The sequence below is a fragment of the Triticum aestivum genome, chromosome 4B (assembly GCF_018294505.1).
Source record: "Triticum aestivum cultivar Chinese Spring chromosome 4B, IWGSC CS RefSeq v2.1, whole genome shotgun sequence".
NCBI classification, from domain to species: Eukaryota; Viridiplantae; Streptophyta; class Magnoliopsida; order Poales; family Poaceae; genus Triticum; species Triticum aestivum.
Genome location: NC_057804.1, coordinates 423,898,509 through 423,919,829, shown reverse-complemented (window position 1 = coordinate 423,919,829; position 21,321 = coordinate 423,898,509). Strand labels below are relative to the sequence as shown.

Genomic DNA, 21,321 nt, shown 5'->3' with positions numbered 1-21,321 from the left:
TGGTATGATTTGCATATCTCAAGTGATTCAAAATCAAGTGAGTCCAAACGATCCATCTGCATGGAGTTTCTTCATGTGTATACACCAATAGACATGGTTCGCATGTCTCAAACCTTTCAAAAATGAGTGAGTCCAAAGATCCATCAACATGGAGCTTCTTCATGCGTTTTATACCAATATGACTTACATGGCAGTGCCACAAGTAAGTGGTACTATCATTACTATCTTATATCTTTTGGCATGAAAATGTGTATCACTACGATCGAGATTCAATAAACCATTCTTTTAGGTGCAAGACCATTGAAGGTATTATTCAAATAAACAAAGTAACCATTATTCTCCTTAAATGAATAACCGTATTGTAATAGACATAATCCAATCATGTCTATGCTCAACGCAAACACCAAATCTCGATAGTAGAGGGAGCGGGTGATGCTTGATCACATCAACCTTGGAAACACTTCCAACACATATCGTCAGCTCACCTTTAGCTAGTCTCCGTTTATTCCGTAGCTTTTATTTCGAGTTACTAACACTTAGCAACCAAACCGGTATCTAATACCCTGGTGCTACTAGGAGTACTAGTAAAGTACACATTAACATAATGTATATCCAATATACTTCTATCGACCTTGCCAGCCTTCTCATCTACCAAGTATCTAGGGTAATTCTGCTCCAGTGGCTGTTCCCCTTATTACAGAAGCACTTAGTCTCAGGTTTGGGTTCAACCTTGGGTTTCTTCATTTGAGCAGCAGCTGATTTGCCGTTTCATGAAGTATCCCCTCTTGCCCTTGCCCTTCTTGAAACTAGTGGTTTCACCAACCATCAACAATTGATGCTCCTTCTTGATTTCTACTTTCGCGGTGTCAAACATCGTGAATACCTCAAGGATCATCATATCTATCCCTGATATGTTATAGTTCATCACGAAGCTCTAGCAGCTTGGTGGCAATGACTTTGGAGAAACATCACTATCTCATCTAGAAGATCAATTCCCACTCGATCCAAGTGATTGTTGCACCCAGTCAATCTGAGCACAAGCTCAACAATTGAGCTTTTCTCCCTTAGTTTGCAGGCTAAGAAAATTGTCGGAGGTCTTATACCTCTTGACGTGGGCATGAGCCTGAAATCCCAATTTCAGCCCTCGAAACATCTCATATGTTCCGCGATGTTTCGAAAAACGTCTTTGGGGCCTCAACTCTAAACCGTTTAACTGAACTATCACGTAGTTATCAAAACGTGTATGTCCGATGTTCGCAACATCCACAGATGATGTTTGGGGTTCTGCACACTGAGCGGTGCATTAAGTACATAAGCTTTCTACTAATCGCATAATCGCTACTATCAACTTTCAACTATATTTTCTTTAGGATCCTATCTAAAATAGTAGAACTATAGCGCGAGCTATGACATAATTTGCAAAGGGTTTTTGACTATGTTCAGGATAATTAAGTTCATCTAATGAACTCCCACTCAGATAGACATCCCTCTAGTCATCTAAATGATTACATGATCTGAGTCAACTAGGTCGTGTCCGATCATCACGTGAGATGGACTAGTCATCATCGGTGAACATCTTCATGTTGATCGTATCTACTATACGACTCATGCTCGACCTTTCGGTCTCTTGTGTTCCGAGGCCATGTCTGTACATGCTAGGCTCGTCAAGTTAACCTAAGTGTTTCGCGTGTGTAAATCTGGCTTACACCCATTGTATGTGAACGTAAGTATCTATCACACCCAATCATCACGTGGTGCCTCGAAACGACGAACTTTCGCAACGGTGCACAGTTAGGGGGAACACTTTCTTGAAATTTTAATGAGGGATCATCTTATTTACTATCATCGTTCTAAGCAAACAAGATGTATAAACATGATAAACATCACATGCAATCAAATAGTGACATGATATGGCCAATATCATTTTGCTCCTTTTGATCTCCATCTTCGGGGCTCCATGATCATCATCGTCACCGGCATGACACCATGATCTCCATCATCATGATCTCCATCATCGTGTCTTCATGAAGTTGTCTCGCCAACTATTACTTCTACTACTATGGCTATCAGTTAGCAATAAAGTAAAGTAATTACATGGCGTTGTTTAATGACACGCAGGTCATACAATAAATAAAGACAACTCCTATGGCTCCTTCCGGTTGTCATACTCATCGACATGCAAGTCGTGATTACTATTACAAGAACATGATCAATCTCATACATCACATATCATTCATCACATTATTCTTGGCCATATCACATCACATAGCATACCCTGCAAAAACAAGTTAGACGTCCTCTAATTGTTGTTTGCATGTTTTACGTGGCTGCTATGGGTTTCTAGCAAGAACGTTTCTTACCTACGCAAAACCACAACGTGATATGTCAATTGCTATTTACCCTTCATAAGGACCCTTTTCATCGAATCCGTTCCGACTAAAGTGGGAGAGACTGGCACCCGCTAGCCACCTTATGCACCAAGTGCATGTCAGTTAGTGGAACCTGTCTCACGTAAGTGTACGTGTAAGGTCGGTCCGGGCCGCTTCATCCCACAATACCGTCGAAACAAGATTGGACTAGTAATGGTAAGCATATTGAACAAAATCAACGCCCACAACTACTTTGTGTTCTACTCGTGCAAAGAATGTACGCAATAGACCTAGCTCATGATGCCACTGTTGGGGAACGTAGCAGAAATTCAAATTTTTCCTACGTGTCACCAAGATCTATCTATGGAGAAACCAGCAATGAGGGGAAGGAGAGTGCATCTACATACCCTTGTAGATCTCTAAGCGGAAGCGTTCAAGAGAACAGGGTTGAAGGAGTCGTACTCGTCGTGATCCAAATCACTGGAGATCCTAGTGCCGAACGGACGGCACCTCCGCGTTCAACACACGTACAGCATGGTGACGTCTCCCACACCTTGATCCAGCAAGGAGAGAGGGAGAGGTTGAGGAAGACTCCATCCAGCAGCAGCACAACGGCGTGGTGGTGGTGGAGGAGCGTGGCAATCCTGCAGGGCTTCGCCAAGCACCTGCGGGAGAGGAGGAGGTGTCACGGGAGGGAGGGAGGCGCCAGGGCTTCAGGTGCGGCTGCCCTCCCTCCCCTCCACTATATATAGGGGCAAGGGAGAGGGGGGGCGCAGCCTTGGCCCTTCCTCCAAGGAAGGGTGCGGCTAGGGAGTAGTCCATCCTCCCCAAGGCACCTAGGAGGTGCCTTCCCCCTTTAGGACTCTCCCTTTCCCTTATCTCTTGGCGCATGGGCCTCTTGGGGCTGGTGCCCTTGGCCCATATAGGCCAAGGTGCACACACCTACAGCCCATGTGGCCCCCCGAGGCAGGTGGACCCCTGGTGGACCCCCGGACCCCTTTCGGCACTCCCGGTACAATACCGATAATGCGCGAAACTTTTCCGACAACCAAAACAAGACTTCCCATACACAAATCTTTATCTCCGGACCATTCTGGAACTCCTTGTGACATCCGGGATCTCATTCGGGACTCCCAACAACATTCGTTAACCACATACAAACTTCCTTTATAACCCTAGCGTCATTGAACCTTAAGTGTGTAGACCCTACGGGTTCGGGAACCATGCAGACATGACCGAGACATTCTCCGGTCAATAACCAACAACGGGATCTGGATACCCATGTTGGCTCCCACGTGTTCCACGATGATCTCATCGGATGAACCACGATGTCGAGGATTCGATCAATCCTGTATACAATTCCCTTTGTCTAGCGGTATTGTACTTGCCCGAGATTCGATCGCCGGTATCCCGATACCTTGTTCAATCTCGTTACCGGCAGGTCTCTTTACTCGTTCCGTAACACATCATCCCGTGATCAACCCCTTGGTCACATTGTGCACATTATGATGATGTCCTACCGAGTGGGCCCAGAGATACCTCTCTGTTTACACGGAGTGACAAATCCCAGTCTCGATTCGTGCCAACCCAACAGACACTTTCGGAGATACCTGTAGTGCACCTTTATAGCCACCCACTTACGTTGTGACGTTTGGTACACCCAAAGCATTCCTACGGTACCCGGGAGTTGCACAATCTCATGGTCTAAGGAAATGATACTTGACATTAGAAAAGCTTTAGCATACGAACTACGATCTTTGTGCTAGGCTTAGGATTGGGTCTTGTCCATCACATCATTCTCCTAATGATGTGATCCCGTTATCAATGACATCCAATGTCCATGGTTAGGAAACGGTAACCATCTATTGATTAACGAGCTAGTTAACTAGAGGCTTACTAGGGACATGGTGTTGTCTATGTACCCACACATGTATCTGAGTTTCCTATCAATACAATTATAGCATGATAATAAACGATTATCATGAACAAGGAAATATAATAATAATAACTAATTTATTATTGGCTCTAGGGCATATTTCCAACAGTGGCCCCCCTGGACACCTCCCGACCTCAACTCCAACTCCATATATACCGTCTCGGGGAGAAAAAAATCAAGGAAAAAGTTTCATCGCGTTTCACGTCACGGAGCCACCGCCAAGCCCTAATCTCTATCGAGAGGGCTGATCTAGAGTCCGTTCGGGGCTCCGGAGAGGGGGATTCGTCGCCGTCGTCATCATCAACCATCCTCCATCACCAATTTCATGATGCTCACCGCCGTGCGTGAGTAATTCCATCATAGGCTTGCTGGATGATGATGGATTGGATGAGATTTACCATGTAATCAAGTTAGTTTTGTTAGGGTTTGATCCCTAGTATCCACTATGTTCTGAGATTGATGTTGCTATGACTTTGCTATGCTTAATGCTTGTCACTAGGGCCCGAGTGCCATGATTTCAGATCTGAACCTATTATGTTTTCATGAATATATGTGTGTTCTTGATCCTATCTTGCAAGTCTATAGTCACCTATTATGTGTTATGATCCGACAACCCCGAAGTGACAATAATCGGGACACTTCTCTGTGATGACCGTAGTTTGAGGAGTTCATGTATTCACTATGTGTTAATGCTTTGGTCCGGTTCTCTATTAAAAGGAGGCCTTAATATCCCTTAGTTTCCGTAAGGACTCCGCTACAACGGGAGGGTAGGACAAAAGATGTCATGCAAGTTCTTTTCCATAAGCACGTATGACTATTTACGGAATACATGCCTACATTAGATTGATGAATTGGAGCTAGTTCTATATCACTCTATGTTATAACTATTGCATGAGGAATCACATCCGGCATAATTATCCATCATTGCTCCATTGCCTACGAGCTTTTCACATATTGTTCTTCGCTTATTTACTTTTCCATTGCTACTGTTACAACTACTACAAAAACCCAAAAACATTTATCTTTACGTTTGCTACCGCTACTATTATTATCATACCACTTTTGCTACTAAACACTTTGCTGCAGATACTAGGTTATCCAGGTGTGGTTGAATTGACAACTCAACTGCTAATACTCAAGAATATTCTTTGGCTCCCCTTGTGTCGAATCAATAAATTTGGGTTGAATACTCTACCCTCGAAAGCTGTTGCGATCCCCTATACTTGTGGGTTATCAAGACTAATTTTTGGCGCTGTTGCCGGGGAGCATAGCTCTATTCTCTGAGTCAGTTGGGATTTATATCTATTGATCACTATGAAGAACTTCAAAGATGATCGAACTACTATTTTGCCCTCAACTACGAGGGGAGGTAAGGAACTGCCATCTAGCTCTGCACTAGATTCTCCTTCCGTTATAAGTAAGCTTGCGACACCTAAACCTGCTACTGCTATGAATTCTGATATGTCGCATGTTATTGATGATGCCACTTCTGCTATGAATGATGAAACTACTTCTGTGCGTGATACTAATGTGCCATTAGGTGAATTTCTAGATGAACAACTTGCTAGACTTAGGGGGAATGAAAATATTGAAGAACCTATTATTGATGATGGTGATAATGAAGGCCCCCCCCCCCAATGATTATGTTTTACCTGTTGTTCCTAAGGGTTGTTTTATGCATGAAACAGCTGCTATGGAAATTCTTGCTTGCAATGATAGAAATGATCTTAAGAAATTATTAGCTAAATGGAAGCAGCAGTCTCTTAATGCTAGAATGAAACCCGATCCTGCTTTTGCTACTTCACCTATCTGTGTTACTGATAAGGATTATGAATTCTCTGTTGATCCTGATATTATTACTTTAGTTGAATCTGATCCTTTTTATGGCCTTGAATCTGAAACTGTTGTGGCACATCTTACCAAGTTGAATGATATAGCCACCCTATTTACTCATGATGAGAAGTCTCGCTATTTATATATCCTTAAGATATTTCCGTTCTCATTAAAGGGTGATGCTAAGACTTGGTATAATTCTCTTGCTCCTGGTTGTGTGCGTAGTCCCCAGGATATGATTTATTACTTCTCTGCTAAATATTTCCCCGCTCATACGAAACAAGCTGCCTTGCGAGAAATATATAATTTTGTGCAAATCAAAGAAGAGAGTCTCCCACAAGCTTGGGGGAGGCTTCTCCGGTTACTTAATGCTTTGCCTGATCATCATCTTAAGAAAAATGAAATACTTGATATTTTTATAATGGACTAACCAATTCTTCCAAGGACTACTTGGATAGTTGTGCTGGTTGTGTTTTCAGGGAAAGAACAGTCGACGAAGGTGAAATACTATTGAATAATATGCTGACTAATGAAAATAATTGGACTCTTCTTGAGCCAGTTCCTGAAGAAATTCCTGAACCAATTGAGCCAACTCCTGAGCCTATTCCTAAACCCACTCCGAAGAAGAGAGGTGTTTTATTTCTTAGTCCTGAAGATATGCAAGAGGCAAAGAAATCAACGAAAGAAAAAGGTATTAAAGCTGAAGATGTTAAGAATTTACCTCCTATTGAAGAAATACATGGTCTTAATTTACCGCCTGAAGAACCACATTGTCTTGATAACCCGACACAGGTAGTAAAGGTAAATTCTCTCTATAGATATGATAAAGTTGAAGTACCCTCTACTAAATTTCATAGCCCATGCTTAGATGAATTTGATGACTTTATGGCTAGACAAGGCAGTTTTAATGCTTATGTTGGTAGAGAGTTAAAGAATAAAGCTTTCGAGATAAGACGCGCAGGTGATAATCTGGCTAGAGTTAAAGATGAACTTCACCGTGTTAGCAAATATGCTTCTATGGTTGCTACTCAAGCTAAGCAAGTACTCAAAGCTCAAAATGATTTGCTTGATGAATTGAATAATAAAATAGACTTTGTCGTTAGAGTGGCTACTAGAACTGGTAGAATGACTCAGGAACCTTTGTATCCTGAAGGCCACCCTAAGAGAATTGAGCAAGATTCTCAGAGAAATAATTTAGAGGCACCTAGTTCTTCTAAAAAGAAGAAGAAGAAAAACGATAGAACTTTGCATGCTTCTAGTGAACCTACTGTAGACACACCTGAGAACCACAATGATATTTCTATTTCTGATGCTGAAACTCAATCAGGTGATGAATATGAACCTAGTGATAATGTTAATGATAATGTTCATGTTGATGCTCAACCTAGCAAAGACAATGATGTAGAGATTGAACCTGCTGTTGATCTTGATAACCCACAATCAAAGAATCAATGTTATGATAAGAGAGATTTTGTTGCTAGGAAGCACGGTAAAGAAAGAGAACCATGGGTTCAGAAACCCATGCCCTTTCCTCCTAAACCATCCAAGTCAAAGGATGATGAGGATTTTGAGCGCTTTGCTGAAATGATTAGACCTATTTTCTTATGTATGCGCTTAATTGATATGCTTAAAGTAAATCCTTATGCTAAATATATGAAGGATATCATCACAAATAAAAGAAAGATACCGGAAGCTGAAATTTCCACCATGCTTGCTAATTACACTTTTAAGGGTGGAATACCAAAGAAACTTGGAGATCCGGGTGTTCCAACTATACCATGCTCTATTAAAAGAAATTATGTTAGAATTGCTTTATGTGATCTTGGAGCCGGTGTTAGTGTTATGCCTCTCTCTTTATATCGTAGACTTGAATTGAATAAGTTGACACCTACTGAAATATCTTGGCAAATGGCCGATAAATCAACTGCTATACCTGTCGGTATTTGTGAGGATGTGCCCGTTGTGGTTGCAAATGTCACTATCTTAACGGACTTTGTTATTCTTGATATTCCCGAGGACGATAGCATGTCTATTATTCTTGGTAGACATTTTCTTAATACTGTAGGGGCTGTTATTGATTGCAACAAAGGCAATGTCACTCTTCATGTTAATGGTAATGAGCATACGGTACACTTTCCGAGGAAACAATCTCAAGTTCATAGCATCAATTCTATTGAAAAAGTTCCAACTATCATTTTTGGAGGTTTTGAATTTCCTCTCCCTACTGTCAAGAAAAAGTATGATATTCTTATTGTTGGGGATTTTCATATCCCCGTTGAGGTAACTTAGTGTTATTCAAAATTTCTCCGGTTCCGTGTTATTCGGAATGAGTCTATTAACAAGACTTGATCAACCTTGTTAGTGGGTTCATTTTGATGATCACTAGATGGATGAAACTAGAAGGCACAACCTTCTGTACCCTCTTTTTACTTTCTGTTATTTAGATTAAATAAAGCAAAAATAGTATTACCCGTCTGTTTTCTGAATTATCTGTGCATTAAAAAATAGTCCGAAAATAAAAGTGCTCCAAATGCCCTGCAAATTTAGTATGATTTTTTCTGGAATATTTGCGGATTTTAGACACTAAAAACACTGCAAAAGGGGCAAGCACCAGGCCACGAGAGAGGAGGGTGCCCCCTGTAGGGCGCGCCCCCCTGTCTTGTGGGCCCCTGGTGGGTCCCCTCCACTTATGCCAGCACCCACACACTTCATCTTCCACCCAAAAAAAATTCCCATCCATCTCAAGCCCGAGTTCTAGCACGTTTTGCTGCGATTTTCGATCTCTTAGCTCAAAGCTCCATTCGCAAAACTGCTTTGGGAGATTGTTGTTTGGTATGTGACTCCTCCATTGGTCCAAATAGTTTTTGTTCTAGTGCTTTATTCATTGCAAATTTTTGCTGCATAGGTGACCATGTTCTTGAGCTTGCATGTTAAATTTTTGAGGTCCCAAGCAATTCCAATGCATGATATAGGCTCTAGGCACTTGTAGGAGTAGTTGCTATCAATCTTGTTTAGTTTTATTCACTTTTATTTTGAAGTTAATAAAATTTCATAAATTTTCAGAAAATGTTAAGGAGGTTCTTTAAAGGCTCTTCTAGCCAAAGCTCTAAGGAAAAACAAGACAAAGAGAAGGAAAAACCCAAGTATAATCTTCCTCGCTTAGCGGAAGTACGGTCATGTGAATGGCCGTGTGAGGATTTCTTGAGAGAAGCCGGAATTCATGAAGACTTTTATGCTTTAATCGGGACTGCAGGCCTCACCGGTTTCATGAACGACCGAATCGATCAGTATCTCTTACTTACCAATACTTTCGTGCAAAATTTTTATTATTATCCTAAGAAGTCACCGCCTGCAGTATCATTTCATTTGTATGATGAATTCAGAGAAATGTCTTTATGTGATTTTTGCGCGGTGTGTAGGATACCTTATGAGGGAGAATTAGAGGAACCCCATCATGAAGATGTGGATGGTTTCGTTAAAACTATTGTTGTGGAAGAGCCAAAGAAGGGCTCTGAGGCAAAAGTCTCTAGCATACACTTTCCTGTTTTACGCCACTTTACCGTATTTGCTAGTAGATGCTTGATTGGTCGTGGGAATAGCGGAAACTTGAGCGTACCAGATATTATTATTCTTCAACATGCTTTGCTGGGAGACAATACTTTTAGTATGGGTGCCGTCGTTGCTAAATGGCTAGCCCTGAATCGCACAAAAGGCCCCATATTTGGAGGTATCTATGCTGCACGTCTTGCTGAACATTTTCAGATACCCATTAGGCACCATGAGGAGGAGGAGACAAAATTACCTCCTCACATTTTAGAATACAAGAGCATGGTAGCACATAAGTTTATTGTTGACAACGAAGAGAAGATGCTCTTTTATAGACTTAGATTCAATAAGAAACACTTTGAGTATATTATTTTGCCTGCGCCTCTGTTGTTTGATTTTCTTGCAGAAAGTCATCTTGTCACGCCGGAGGCCGTGAACAATCATCTAGCCCAAACTTTTACTCCGGAACCTGCACCTGAGCCGGAACTTGAGCTGGACCCTTATCGTGCATCATCTGTCCAGTGGGATCCGGAGATGACTAGCGAGTGGTATCCTGATTACACCTCCCACTACACCGGGGAGAGTAGCGGTGGTCCTTGGTATTAAACCAACTTAGGCCAAAAGCCTAAGCTTGGGGGAGTACGTATTTCTCACCGACTTTACATTCATGTTCACACACTAGTCGTCGGTGCTCATACTCTTTCATTGTATTATCCATGTTAGTTTAAATTTCTTTTTCTAGCTTTCTTCTTGTGTGTTTGTTAAACCTTAAGAAAAACTAAAAAAATAGTTAGTTTAATTTCCTTGCTTGTAGTAGAAATTAAAATGAAAACCCAAAAAGATTTCTTGTTCTTCTTTTACTTGTTGGGAGCTTCCACGTGTAAATAGTTTTACTTTCGTTTCTTTCTTTTGGGGGTCGAGAAGACTATATTGAAGATGCTTAGTGGCTCTTATATGCATGATTGTTTATTTAACTTAGAGCCCACATTACTTGTCTTCTCTCTTGAGTTAAATGCTTGCAGATTCCAGCTTAGTCCAATGCACGTGCACTCTTATTATTATACACATCGTTCGGTCGTGCGAGTGAAAGGCAATAATGACGATATATGATGGACTTATTGGGATGAGAAAAGCTGGTATGAACTCGACACCTCTTGTTTTTGTAAATATGATGATTCATCGTTCCTGAGTTAGCTATTATGAAGTAAACATATTTGCAATGACATTTAGAGATTAAAGTTGCTTGTGCCATGCTTGATTAGCTATGAGTTATAATGGTTTACCTTGCGTGCCAACATGCTATTAGATTCATTATGATGTGGTATGATGGGATGGTATCCTCCTTTGAATGAATTGAGTGACTCGACTTGGCACATGTTCACGCATGTAGTTGAATCAAATCAACATAGCCTTCATGATATTTATGTTCATGGTAGATTATATCCTACTCATGCTTGTACTCGGTGTGAATTAATTTTAATGCATGTTTACGACTGTTGTCGCTCTCTCAGTTGGTCGCTTCCCAGTCTTTTGCTAGCCTTTACATGTACTAAGCGGGAATACTGCTTGTGCATCCAAACTCCATAAATCCCAAAGTTGTTCCATATGAGTCCACCATACCTTCCTATATGCGGTATTTACCTGCTATTCCAAGTAAATTTGTATGTGCCAAACTCTAAACCTTCAAACGAAATTCTGTTTTTGTATGCTCGAGCAGCTCATGTTTCAACTAGGGCTGCCTATATCTTCCATGCTAGGTGGGTTATTCTCAAGAGGAGTGGACTCCGCTCCTCATTCACGAGAAAGGGCCGGTAACCGGGATGCCCAGTCCCATGATCCAAAAAGATCAAAGCAAATCAAATTAATTAAACAAAACTCCCCAGGGCTGTTGTATGTTGCAGGCACTCGTTGTTTTGAGCAAGCCATGGATTGATGCTTGTTGGTGGTTGGGGGAGTATAAACCATTACCATTCTATTTGGGAACTTCCTATAATGCATGTAGTATGGAAGATACAGCCATCTCATAGTTGTTGTGTTGACAGAAAAAGTATGCCGCTCAAAATGTTATTCAATCTCTATTTTAAAATTGAGCTTTGGCACCTCTACAAATCCCTGCTTCCCTCTGCGAAGGGCCTATCTATTTACTTTTATGTTGAGTCATCACCCTTCTTATTAAAAGCACCCGCTGGAGAGCACACTGTCATTTGCATTCATTATTATTGATTTATATTGGGTATGACTTGACTGGATCTCTTTTACCATGAATTTCAATGTTTAGTCGGTCCTTGATCTTTAAAGGTGCTCTGCATTTATGTTTTGCGGTCTCAGAAAGGGCTAGCAAGATACCATTTTGTTATATCATGTTATGATTATTTTGAGAAAGTGTTGTCATCCGAGTTTTATTATTATAGCTCGCTAGCTGATTATGTTATTGATATGAGTAACTGTGAGACCTATGTGTTATTGTTAGTATGGTTAGTTCATAATATTTGCTGAAACTTGAATGCTAGCTTTTCATGATACAACAACAAGAGCAACAGAGTTTGTAAAAGTTTTTCTTTATCACTTTCAGTTTATCAACTGAATTGCTTGAGGACAAGCAAAGGTTTAAGCTTGGGGCAGTTGATACGTCTCCAACGTATCTACTTTTCCAAACACTTTTGCCCTTGTTGTGGACTCTAACTTGCATGATTTGAATGAAACTAACCCAGACTGACGCTGTTTTCAGCAGAACTGCCATGATGTTGTTTTATGCGTAGAAAAGAAAAGTTCTTGGAATGTCCTGGAAATCCACGGAGGCACTTTTCAGAATTAATAAGAATTTTTGGCGAAAGAATGAAGGCCAGGGGGCCCACGGGCTGTCCACGAGACAGGGGGCGCCCCCCCTAGGGCGCGCCCTCCTATCTCGTGGGCCCCCTGGACACCTCCCGACCTCAACTCCAACTCCATATATACCGTCTCGGGGAGAAAAAAATCAAGGAAAAAGTTTCATCGCGTTTCACGACACGGAGCCGCCGCCAAGCCCTAATCTCTCTCGGGAGGGCTGATCTGGAGTCCGTTCGGGGCTCCGGAGAGGGGGATTCGTCGCCGTCGTCATCATCAACCATCCTCCATCACCAATTTCATGATTCTCACCGCCGTGCGTGAGTAATTCCATCGTAGGCTTGCTGGACGGTGATGGGTTGGATGAGATTTACCATGTAATCAAGTTAGTTTTGTTAGGGTTTGATCCCTAGTATCCACTACGTTCTGAGATTGATGTTGCTATGACTTTGCTATGCTTAATGCTTGTCACTAGGGCCGAGTGCCATGATTTCAGATCTGAACCTATTATGTTTTCATGAATATATGTGTGTTCTTGATCCTATCTTGCAAGTCTGTAGTCACCTATTATGTGTTATGATCCGACAACCCCGAAGTGACAATAATCGGGACACTTCTCTGTGATGACCGTAGTTTGAGGAGTTCATGTATTCACTATGTGTTAATGCTTTGGTCCGGTTCTCTATTAAATGGAGGCCTTAATATCCCTTAGTTTCCGTAAGGACCCCGCTGCAACGGGAGGGTAGGACAAAAGATGTCATGCAAGTTCTTTTCCATAAGCACGTATGACTATTTACGGAATACATGCCTACATTAGATTGATGAATTGGAGCTAGTTCTATATCACCCTATGTTATAACTATTGCATGAGGAATCGCATCCGGCATAATTATCCATCATTGATCCATTGCCTACGAGCTTTTCACATATTGTTCTTCGCTTATTTACTTTTCCGTTGCTACTGTTACAACTACTACAAAAACCCAAAAACATTTATCTTTACGTTTGCTACCACTACTATTATTCTCATACCACTTTTGCTACTAAACACTTTGCTGCAGATACTAAGTTATCCAGGTGTGGTTGAATTGACAACTCAACTGTTAATACTCAAGAATATTCTTTGGCTCCCCTTGTGTCGAATCAATAAATTTGGGTTGAATACTCTAACCTCGAAAGCTGTTGTGATCCCCTATACTTGTGGGTTATCACGTGTTTATAGGGTTGGGGGAGGCACTGTCGCGTGTGTGGCGACCATCTAGCCGTGGTCGCCGTGGATGGCCTCCACGCCATGGCCTCTGCCTCCTGTAGCGGGAGGATAGGGATAGGCTAGGAGAGCTGGGCTGGCTAGCTCATGTTGATAGTGGGTCAAAAGTGCATAGTGTTGTCTATGTCTTCTTCCTCATTTCTATTCTGCTTCCTATTTTCTATTTATTCTTTTATGGCAGCAGTTTTGCATTTCCTTTTAGTACCAAATGAGTTTTGTTTTGAACAAAACTTGGCACATAAATTTAACACGATACCTCGAGCTGGAACAAAAAGGTTGGGGTCAAAAGGAGTTGTCTAATCAATTTTAGAAATTGAAAAGGCCAATTTAAATGCTGCTGGACCACTAAATTAATTCTCATGGGCATTTTGGGAATTCAGAAAAGGTTGGTTTCAACATGATAGTGATCAGGGAAATTTATAGGATAAGGCAAACATTTTAGTTTTACTGCTCGAAGAAATAATTTCTTCGACTTATTTAAATTTGAAAAAGGCTTTGATTTTTGGACAAGTGGCAAGCTGCATAGTAATCACGATGACATGGCCACAATTAAGGGGAGATTTCTGTAGCATGATTCTCCGGGTGTTACAGTATGTGAGTTCTTTATGATTAATGTTGAGTCCATGGATTATATGCACTCTCACCCTTCCACCATTGCTAGCCTCTCTAGTACCGCGCAAATTTCGCCAGTCCATTAAATCCACCATATATCCTACCTCAAAACAACTATCATACCTACCTATTATAGCATTTCAATAGCCATTTTGAGATATATTGCCATGCAACTTCCACAGTTCCTTTTTATTATGACACACACCATCATTGTCATATTGCTTTGCATGACCGTAAGATAGCTAGCATGATGTTTTCATGGCATGTCCGTTTTTTGATGTCATTTGCTACGCTAGATCATTGCACATCCCGCCGGAGGCATTCATATAGAGTCATATTTTTGTTCTAGTATCGAGTTGTTATTCTTTAGTTGTAAGTAAATAAAAGTGTAATGGTCATCATTATTAGAGCATTGTCCCATGTGAGGAAAGGATGATGGAAGCTATGATTCCCTCGCAAATTGGGATGAGTCTCCGGACTTTACAAAAAACAAAAGAGGCCAAAGAAGCCCAAATAAAAGAAAAGAGGCCAAAGAAGCCCATCAAAAAATGAGAGAAAAGAGAGAAGGGACAATGTTACTATCCTTTTTTCACACTTGTGCTTCAAAGTAGCACCATGTTCTGCATGATAGAGAGTCTCCTATTTGTCACTTTCATATACTAGTGGGAATTTTTCATTATATAATTTGGCTTGTATATTCCAATGATGGGCTTCCTCAAATTGCCCTAGGTCTTCGTGAGCAAGCGAGTTGGATGCACATCCACTTAGTTTCTTTTTGAGCTTTCATAAACTTATGGCTCTAGTGCATCTGTTGCATGGCAATCCCTACTCACTCACATTGATATCTATTGATGGGCATCTTCATAGCCCGTTGATACGTCTAGTTGATGTGAGACTTTCTCCTTCTTTTTTTCTTCTCCACAACCACCATATTCTATTCCACCTATAGTGTTATATCCATGGATCACGCTTATGTATTGCGTGAAAGTTGAAAAAGTTTGAGAATACTAAAGTGTGAAACAATTGCTTGGCTAAAACCGGGGTTGTGCATGATGAAATACTTTGTGTGATGAATACGGAGCATAGCTAGGCTATATGATTTTGTAGGGATAACTTTCTTTTGCCATGTTATTTTGAGAAGACACAGTTGCTTTATTAGTATGCTTGAAGTATAACTGTTTTTATGTTAATATTAAACTTTTGTTTTGAATCTTATGGATATGAATATTCATGCCACAATAAAGAAAATTACATGGATAAATATGCTCGGTAGCATTCCACATCAAAAATTCTATTTTTATCAGTTACCTACTTGAGGACAAGTAGGAATTAAGCTTGGGGATGGTTGATATGTCTCCAACATATCTATAATTTTTTATTGTTCCATGCTATTATATTATATGTTTTGGATGTTTTATATGCATTAATATGCTATTTTATATTATTTTCGGGACTAACCTATTAACCTAGAGTCCAGTGTCAGTTGCTGTTTTTTTTCCTTGTTTTTGAGTTTACAGAAAAGGAATATAAAATGGAGTCCAAACAGAATAAAACTTTCGCGATGATTTTTCTTGGACCACAAGACATCCACGGAGCTTGGAGAGGGGTCCAGAAGAGTCGCGAAGGCACCACAAGCCCACAGGCCGCGCCCTAGGGGGGCTCTCTGGCTTGTGGGCCCCTCGGGAGTCCTTCAACCATAATTTTTGCTCTATAAATTCCCAAATATTCCCAAACCAACAGAAGCGTCCACCAAAATACCTTTTCGCCGCCGCAAGCCTCTATTCCCATGAGAAGCACCCTGCCGGAGGGGGATTCGATCACGGAGGGCATCTACATCAACTCTATTTTCCTTCCGATAAAGCATGAGTAGTTTACCACAGACCTACGGGTCCATAGCTAGTAGCTAGATGGTTTTTCTCTCTCTATGATCTTCAATACCATGTTCTCCTAGATGTTCTTGGTGTTCTATCCGATGTAATATTCTTTTGCGGTGTGTTTGTTGAGATCTGATGAATTGTGGATTTATGATCAGTTTATCTATAAATATTATTTGAGTCTTTTCTGAACTCTTTTATGCATGATCAAATATCTTCGTATTTCTCTTCGAATTGTCGGTTTGGTTTGGCCAACTAAATTGATTCTTCTTGCAATGGGAGAGGTGCTTAGTTTTGGGTTCAATCTTGCGGTGTCCTCACCCAGTGACATAGTAGGGATAGCGAGCGTATTGTGTTGTTGCCATCAAGGGTAAAAAGATGGGGTTTTCATCATATTGCTTGAGTTTATCCCTCTACATCATGTCATCTTACTTAAGGCGTTACTCCGTTCTTATGAACTTAATACTCCAGATGCATGCTGCATAGCGGTCGATGTGTGGAGTAATAGTAGTATATGCAGGCAGGAGTCGGTCTACTTGACATGGAAGTGATGCCTATATTCATGATCATTGCCTTGGATATCGTCGTAACTTTGCACTTTCTATTATTTGCTCTACAATAATTTGTTTACCCACCGTATGTTTTCTTTCAAAAGAGAAGCCTCTAGTGAAACGTATGGTCCCCGGGTCTATTTTGCATCATATATTTTCAAATCTATAAACCAAAAGACCGAAAATATCTTGGTGCAATTTATTTAGATTTATTTTAGTTTGCCTTTTTATTTATCTTTTATATTTATCTCTATCAGATCTCATCCTTGCAAGTGACTGTGAAGGGATTGACAACCCCTTTATCATGTTGGGTGCAATTGTTTGATTGTTTATGCACGTGCATAGATTGGAGACTTGCGTGTACCTCCTACTGGATTGATACATTGGTTCTCAAACCGAGGGAAATACTTATCTCTACTTTGTTGCATCACCCTTTCCTCTTCAAGGAAAAAACAACGCAAGCTCAAGAAATAGCACCCCCCCCCCCATTTTCACGGGCATGGGCCCTCTTTGGCAACTGAAATCCAACCACAAACTTCCACGCCATGTTATTTTTTGGTCAACCTGTAAAACCCCGTATAACCCCGTACGTGTTGCATTACTGGTGGGCAAATGATGGAAGCTATGAAGACTGTACCTTCTTTGTTACTCACTCCGTCCCATAATACAAGAACAATTTTAAAACTAAACAAGTGTCAAAAACACTCTAAAATTAGGGCATCTCCAAGGCGGACCCGTAAACCTGCCTCCACTATACGGATCGGGCTGCTCGGACCGCCGAAGCCATCCAAGGCCGACCTGTATCGGTCCACGGAGCGGTCCCTACACGATTTCTCTCGCAAACCGGAGACAAAAGTGGGGGAGGTTTGCGGGAGTCCGAACCGCTCCCAAGCCCGCTTGTGATCGCCACGGCCCACCAAAAAAACTTTCTCCCTCCCGCGCGCGCTTCAGCCCGGCGCCACCTGCCAGTATTCATGCTGCCTTAGAGCGCGCCGCTCCGCATTGAAGGCGGCTCAGGGCGGACGCAACCTCTCACTGCCTCCGCCACTGAAGCGGCACGCCGGCCGAGGGCGCCGCCTGCTGCACACCCGGCCGAACATACCTCCTCGCCGCATGTATACTCCTCCTTTAACCCCACATGGAAGCCGAGAAACCTACTCCGGCCACATGTTCGTTCAGGAGCGACCAGGCATTAAACGCAACGCCGGTCGAGCTCCTCCCGTCCGCCCTCTATTTAGACGATAGCAGGCGCCGGAAAAGAATCACACCCCTCTGCCGCTCCCCCGATCTCCTCCTTTACCATTTTCTCCACCATTTCGATGGCATCCGGCGGGAAGGAAGAGCAGTTCTCCGGCATAAAAGCCGGCATGGTGGCCTGCCGATCCTAGCGAATACGCGTGAGGCAGCTCACTACTCCACCTCCCTTCCCTATGCCGATGGAGCAAGTTGCCGGTCCAATTCGACGCGTGGTTCAGCAACTCACCGCTCCAAGCCAGCTCACAGAGGAGTGGCGAGTTGCTCTAGGCTGGCACGAAGGGAAGCACGGCGGCATGGGCATGGATAACGTTGCGTCGTACCGCCCCTCCAGTGCCTACGACCGCACCATCCACAGTCGAGGGCACGCGTAGCCACGCCATGCAGACAGAGAAAGAAGGCGGGTGCGCGGAGGAGATCGACGAGTCAGTGGCCAGCGCATCCGCGTCCATGTCCGCTGGCAACTTAGAGGGGAAATGGAACACGCGAGGCCGCCGCCGCTTGGGTCCCAGGATGGCCATCGCCGGCACGTCGCGACCGTACGTGCACATAGTTTTTAACTTTTTAGTTAAAATATTTTCAAAATGTAACTGTCTGCGTCCGGTTTTGTATTAAATCCGTTATGTTTGTATGAAAACCGATCAAGTTTGCATGAAATCCGGCCGTGTTTGCATGAATTTTGTCAACCGTGTCCACGGACCCCCCCCCCCCGGCGGACGGAAGCAGGAGGTTTTTCTCGAGGGTGGGGGTGTTGCCGTCGGAGATGCCCTTATGGGACAGATGGAGTTGGTGTTCCATCATGCTGCATGCACCTTATGGGACAGATGGAGTTGTTGTTCCATCATGCATGCATTTTTTCTCTGTTTCTGAAACACTTGCAACAGTACTGACCTCCCACTTCGATTGCTTCCGAAGTAGAGTACTTTAAATTTAAGATCACAAACACTGGAGCCGACGAATGCCCTAAAGCCCTCGAGCTACGTACACTCGTGACATCACAGGATCAACAATACCAAGTTCCAAAAAAAAAATGAAATCCACAATATTCAATACATACAAGCTTACACAAAGACATGCTATCTTAACACAGACAGCATCAGTTGCTCGTGCACAGCGACTCGCTCGTCCAAGCCTGGATCCTGCAGCAGAGGCTGTTTGCTTAAACTACCAGCACGTACACCGCGTAGATGATCCCCGGTATGTACCCCAGTATGGTCAGCAAGAGACAGATCCAGAACTCCACCTGAATCGACGCATCGACACCAGTAATAACCAGATCAGATACGGGACTAAAATAAGGCACAGCGAAGCCCGTACACAGTAGAAAGAGTAACCACTTACGCCGAGTTTGTAGCGCAGGAAGACGCCGACGGGAGGCAGGATGATGGCGAGGATCACCTCCAGGACTGTTGCCGAGCCCATGGCTTGCTCACTTCACTCGAGGCCCTCTCCTTTCTTTCTCTCTGCTTTCCCTTCTGAAAGAGGCGACTGGATTGGATGATTTGGATTGCCAGATCATGTAGTACACGTCCATTTATATAGACAAGACTTCGGGTGTTTTTAGTAACTGGTGTGGTTTGATACTTTGATGTGGAGGTGGTGTACGTGTCCCCGGGCTGGCAGGTGATTTGGCCACCTGCACTCCACGTAGCATCTTCTTCTGGAGACCGTGCGAATATGGGGTGCTGTAGCTCTGAAGATTAGATTAACCTCCTCCCTCTTAAAAATCTCTGTTTGCTGGTGGCGTGTTCTTGTCCGATGCGCTGTGCCTGTCCTTTTTGGACCTGGCTCGTTGTATCCATGCATGTCGGCACTCCCGTCAGAAAAAAAATATCTATGCATGTCGGCACGGCACCGTTTGGGGTGTTTCCAAAGTTTTCTTAGCTGGAGCGGTTGCTTTTGCAGCCACCACAGCTGTGGTGGGTTCGTCCTTGTGTGCTCCGCGTGGTACTAGACGTCCAATTTTGATTGTCCGCCACAGAGCAGTTTTTTAAAAGCTGTGGCTACGTCTAATATCAATCAAATGATATATAACATGCAGGAAAAAATAACTTAAAAGAAAATTTACACGGATCTTAAAATAATATCCATGAATATAGCATCGACCGAGACACTACGTCTCAGTTGACTGAAATTTAGCAAGACTAGCTTCAAAACTATTTGAAATGACGGCTGCTATGGATCGAGCGGTCGATTTCGTGAAGAAATCAGTCGGGTTGCAGGCCGCCGGAACCTTCCCCGCGCAGCCGTTGGATCGGCCAACACACATTGTGCCACATGAAGCAACAACGCGAGTCATCGCGGAAGCAGCACCGCCCGGCTTGCAAGCACGAGCCGCACCCCTTCATCGGCGGAGCAGGGCGTTCGGCAACAACAACAGCGCGGCGATGATCCATCGCAGCACAGCGGGTCATCGCGGCTCCGGCTGTCGAATTCAGGGCTCCGCGGACCCAAGAGAGGTTCAAACTCTGGGACGTGTGCGAAGAACTCAACCTCTCCAACAACCAATTCGTCACTCCCACGGCCTAGCTCGATGAACAAGAAAGAAGAGGAACACAGCAGTTTATCCAGGTTCGGGCCACCTTGCGGTGTAAGACCATACTCCTGCTTTGGGGTGGATTGGCCTCACGAGCGGCTGATGATGAACTAGTACAAAGGATGAACAACCTCGCGAGGTCTGCTCTGGTATGGGTTCGATCTAGAGAGAGAGAGCTCTCTTCTTCGGTGGTGGCTAAGCTATATTTATAGTGGTCTCGGTCCTCTTCCCCCGAAACGAAGGCGGGAAGGGATCCAACAGTGGCCAATTTTGAAGGGGGGTAAGTAGTACATCTTATCCTGACGAAAGGTGGTCTTCGCCTGCAAAGCTTCTGGTCGTGACACTGCGGTGGGCTCGGTGATGACATCCGTCCTGTCGTCCTGGCGGACTTGGTCTCGTTGCACGGGAATGGTAACCTTTGGCTGGTTCCTCGGGACCCAGCGCCTGCGCTTGCCTCCTCAGCACCAAAGAGGAAACCTGCTCCTCTGCGCCCGCTGGCGCCCGCCCGGCCTTGGTCACCATGGCTTGTATCTGAAAGTGCTAGTATCGACTAGAGGGGGGGTGAATAGGCGATTTTTATGAAAGTCTTCAAAACTTGGAAGTTTCGAAGACAAACAATAGAAATGACCTAGTTGATATGCAGCGGAAGATAAACTATCATAAGCAAACCATAGTCAAGTATGCAATGATGTGAGAGTACATGACTAATAGCAGCTAAGT

At 43.2% G+C, this 21,321-nt stretch overlaps 1 protein-coding gene across 1 annotated transcript; it reads right to left on the bottom strand.

Annotated features, from left to right (window-relative positions):
• Window positions 1–18,952: 18,952 nt before the first annotated feature.
• On the bottom strand, window positions 18,953–19,698 carry LOC542781 (plasma membrane protein). Its single transcript, XM_044514283.1, has 2 exons — window positions 19,407–19,698; window positions 18,953–19,308 (listed from the first exon to the last, which is right to left on the bottom strand). Exons 1-2 carry the CDS (start codon window positions 19,485–19,487, stop codon window positions 19,225–19,227), a joined length of 165 nt encoding a protein of 54 aa, XP_044370218.1. The 5' UTR covers window positions 19,488–19,698; the 3' UTR covers window positions 18,953–19,224.
• Window positions 19,699–21,321: the final 1,623 nt, after the last annotated feature.

Bases quoted from the DNA above. Each gene is read 5' to 3' on its own strand.
- LOC542781 (XM_044514283.1), bottom strand. From the start codon at position 19,487: ATGGGCTCGGCAACAGTCCTGGAGGTGATCCTCGCCATCATCCTGCCT. The intron at 19,309-19,406 runs GTAAGTGGTTAC...GCGTCGATTCAG, and splicing joins TCCTGCGCTACAAACTCGGC to GTGGAGTTCTGGATCTGTCT.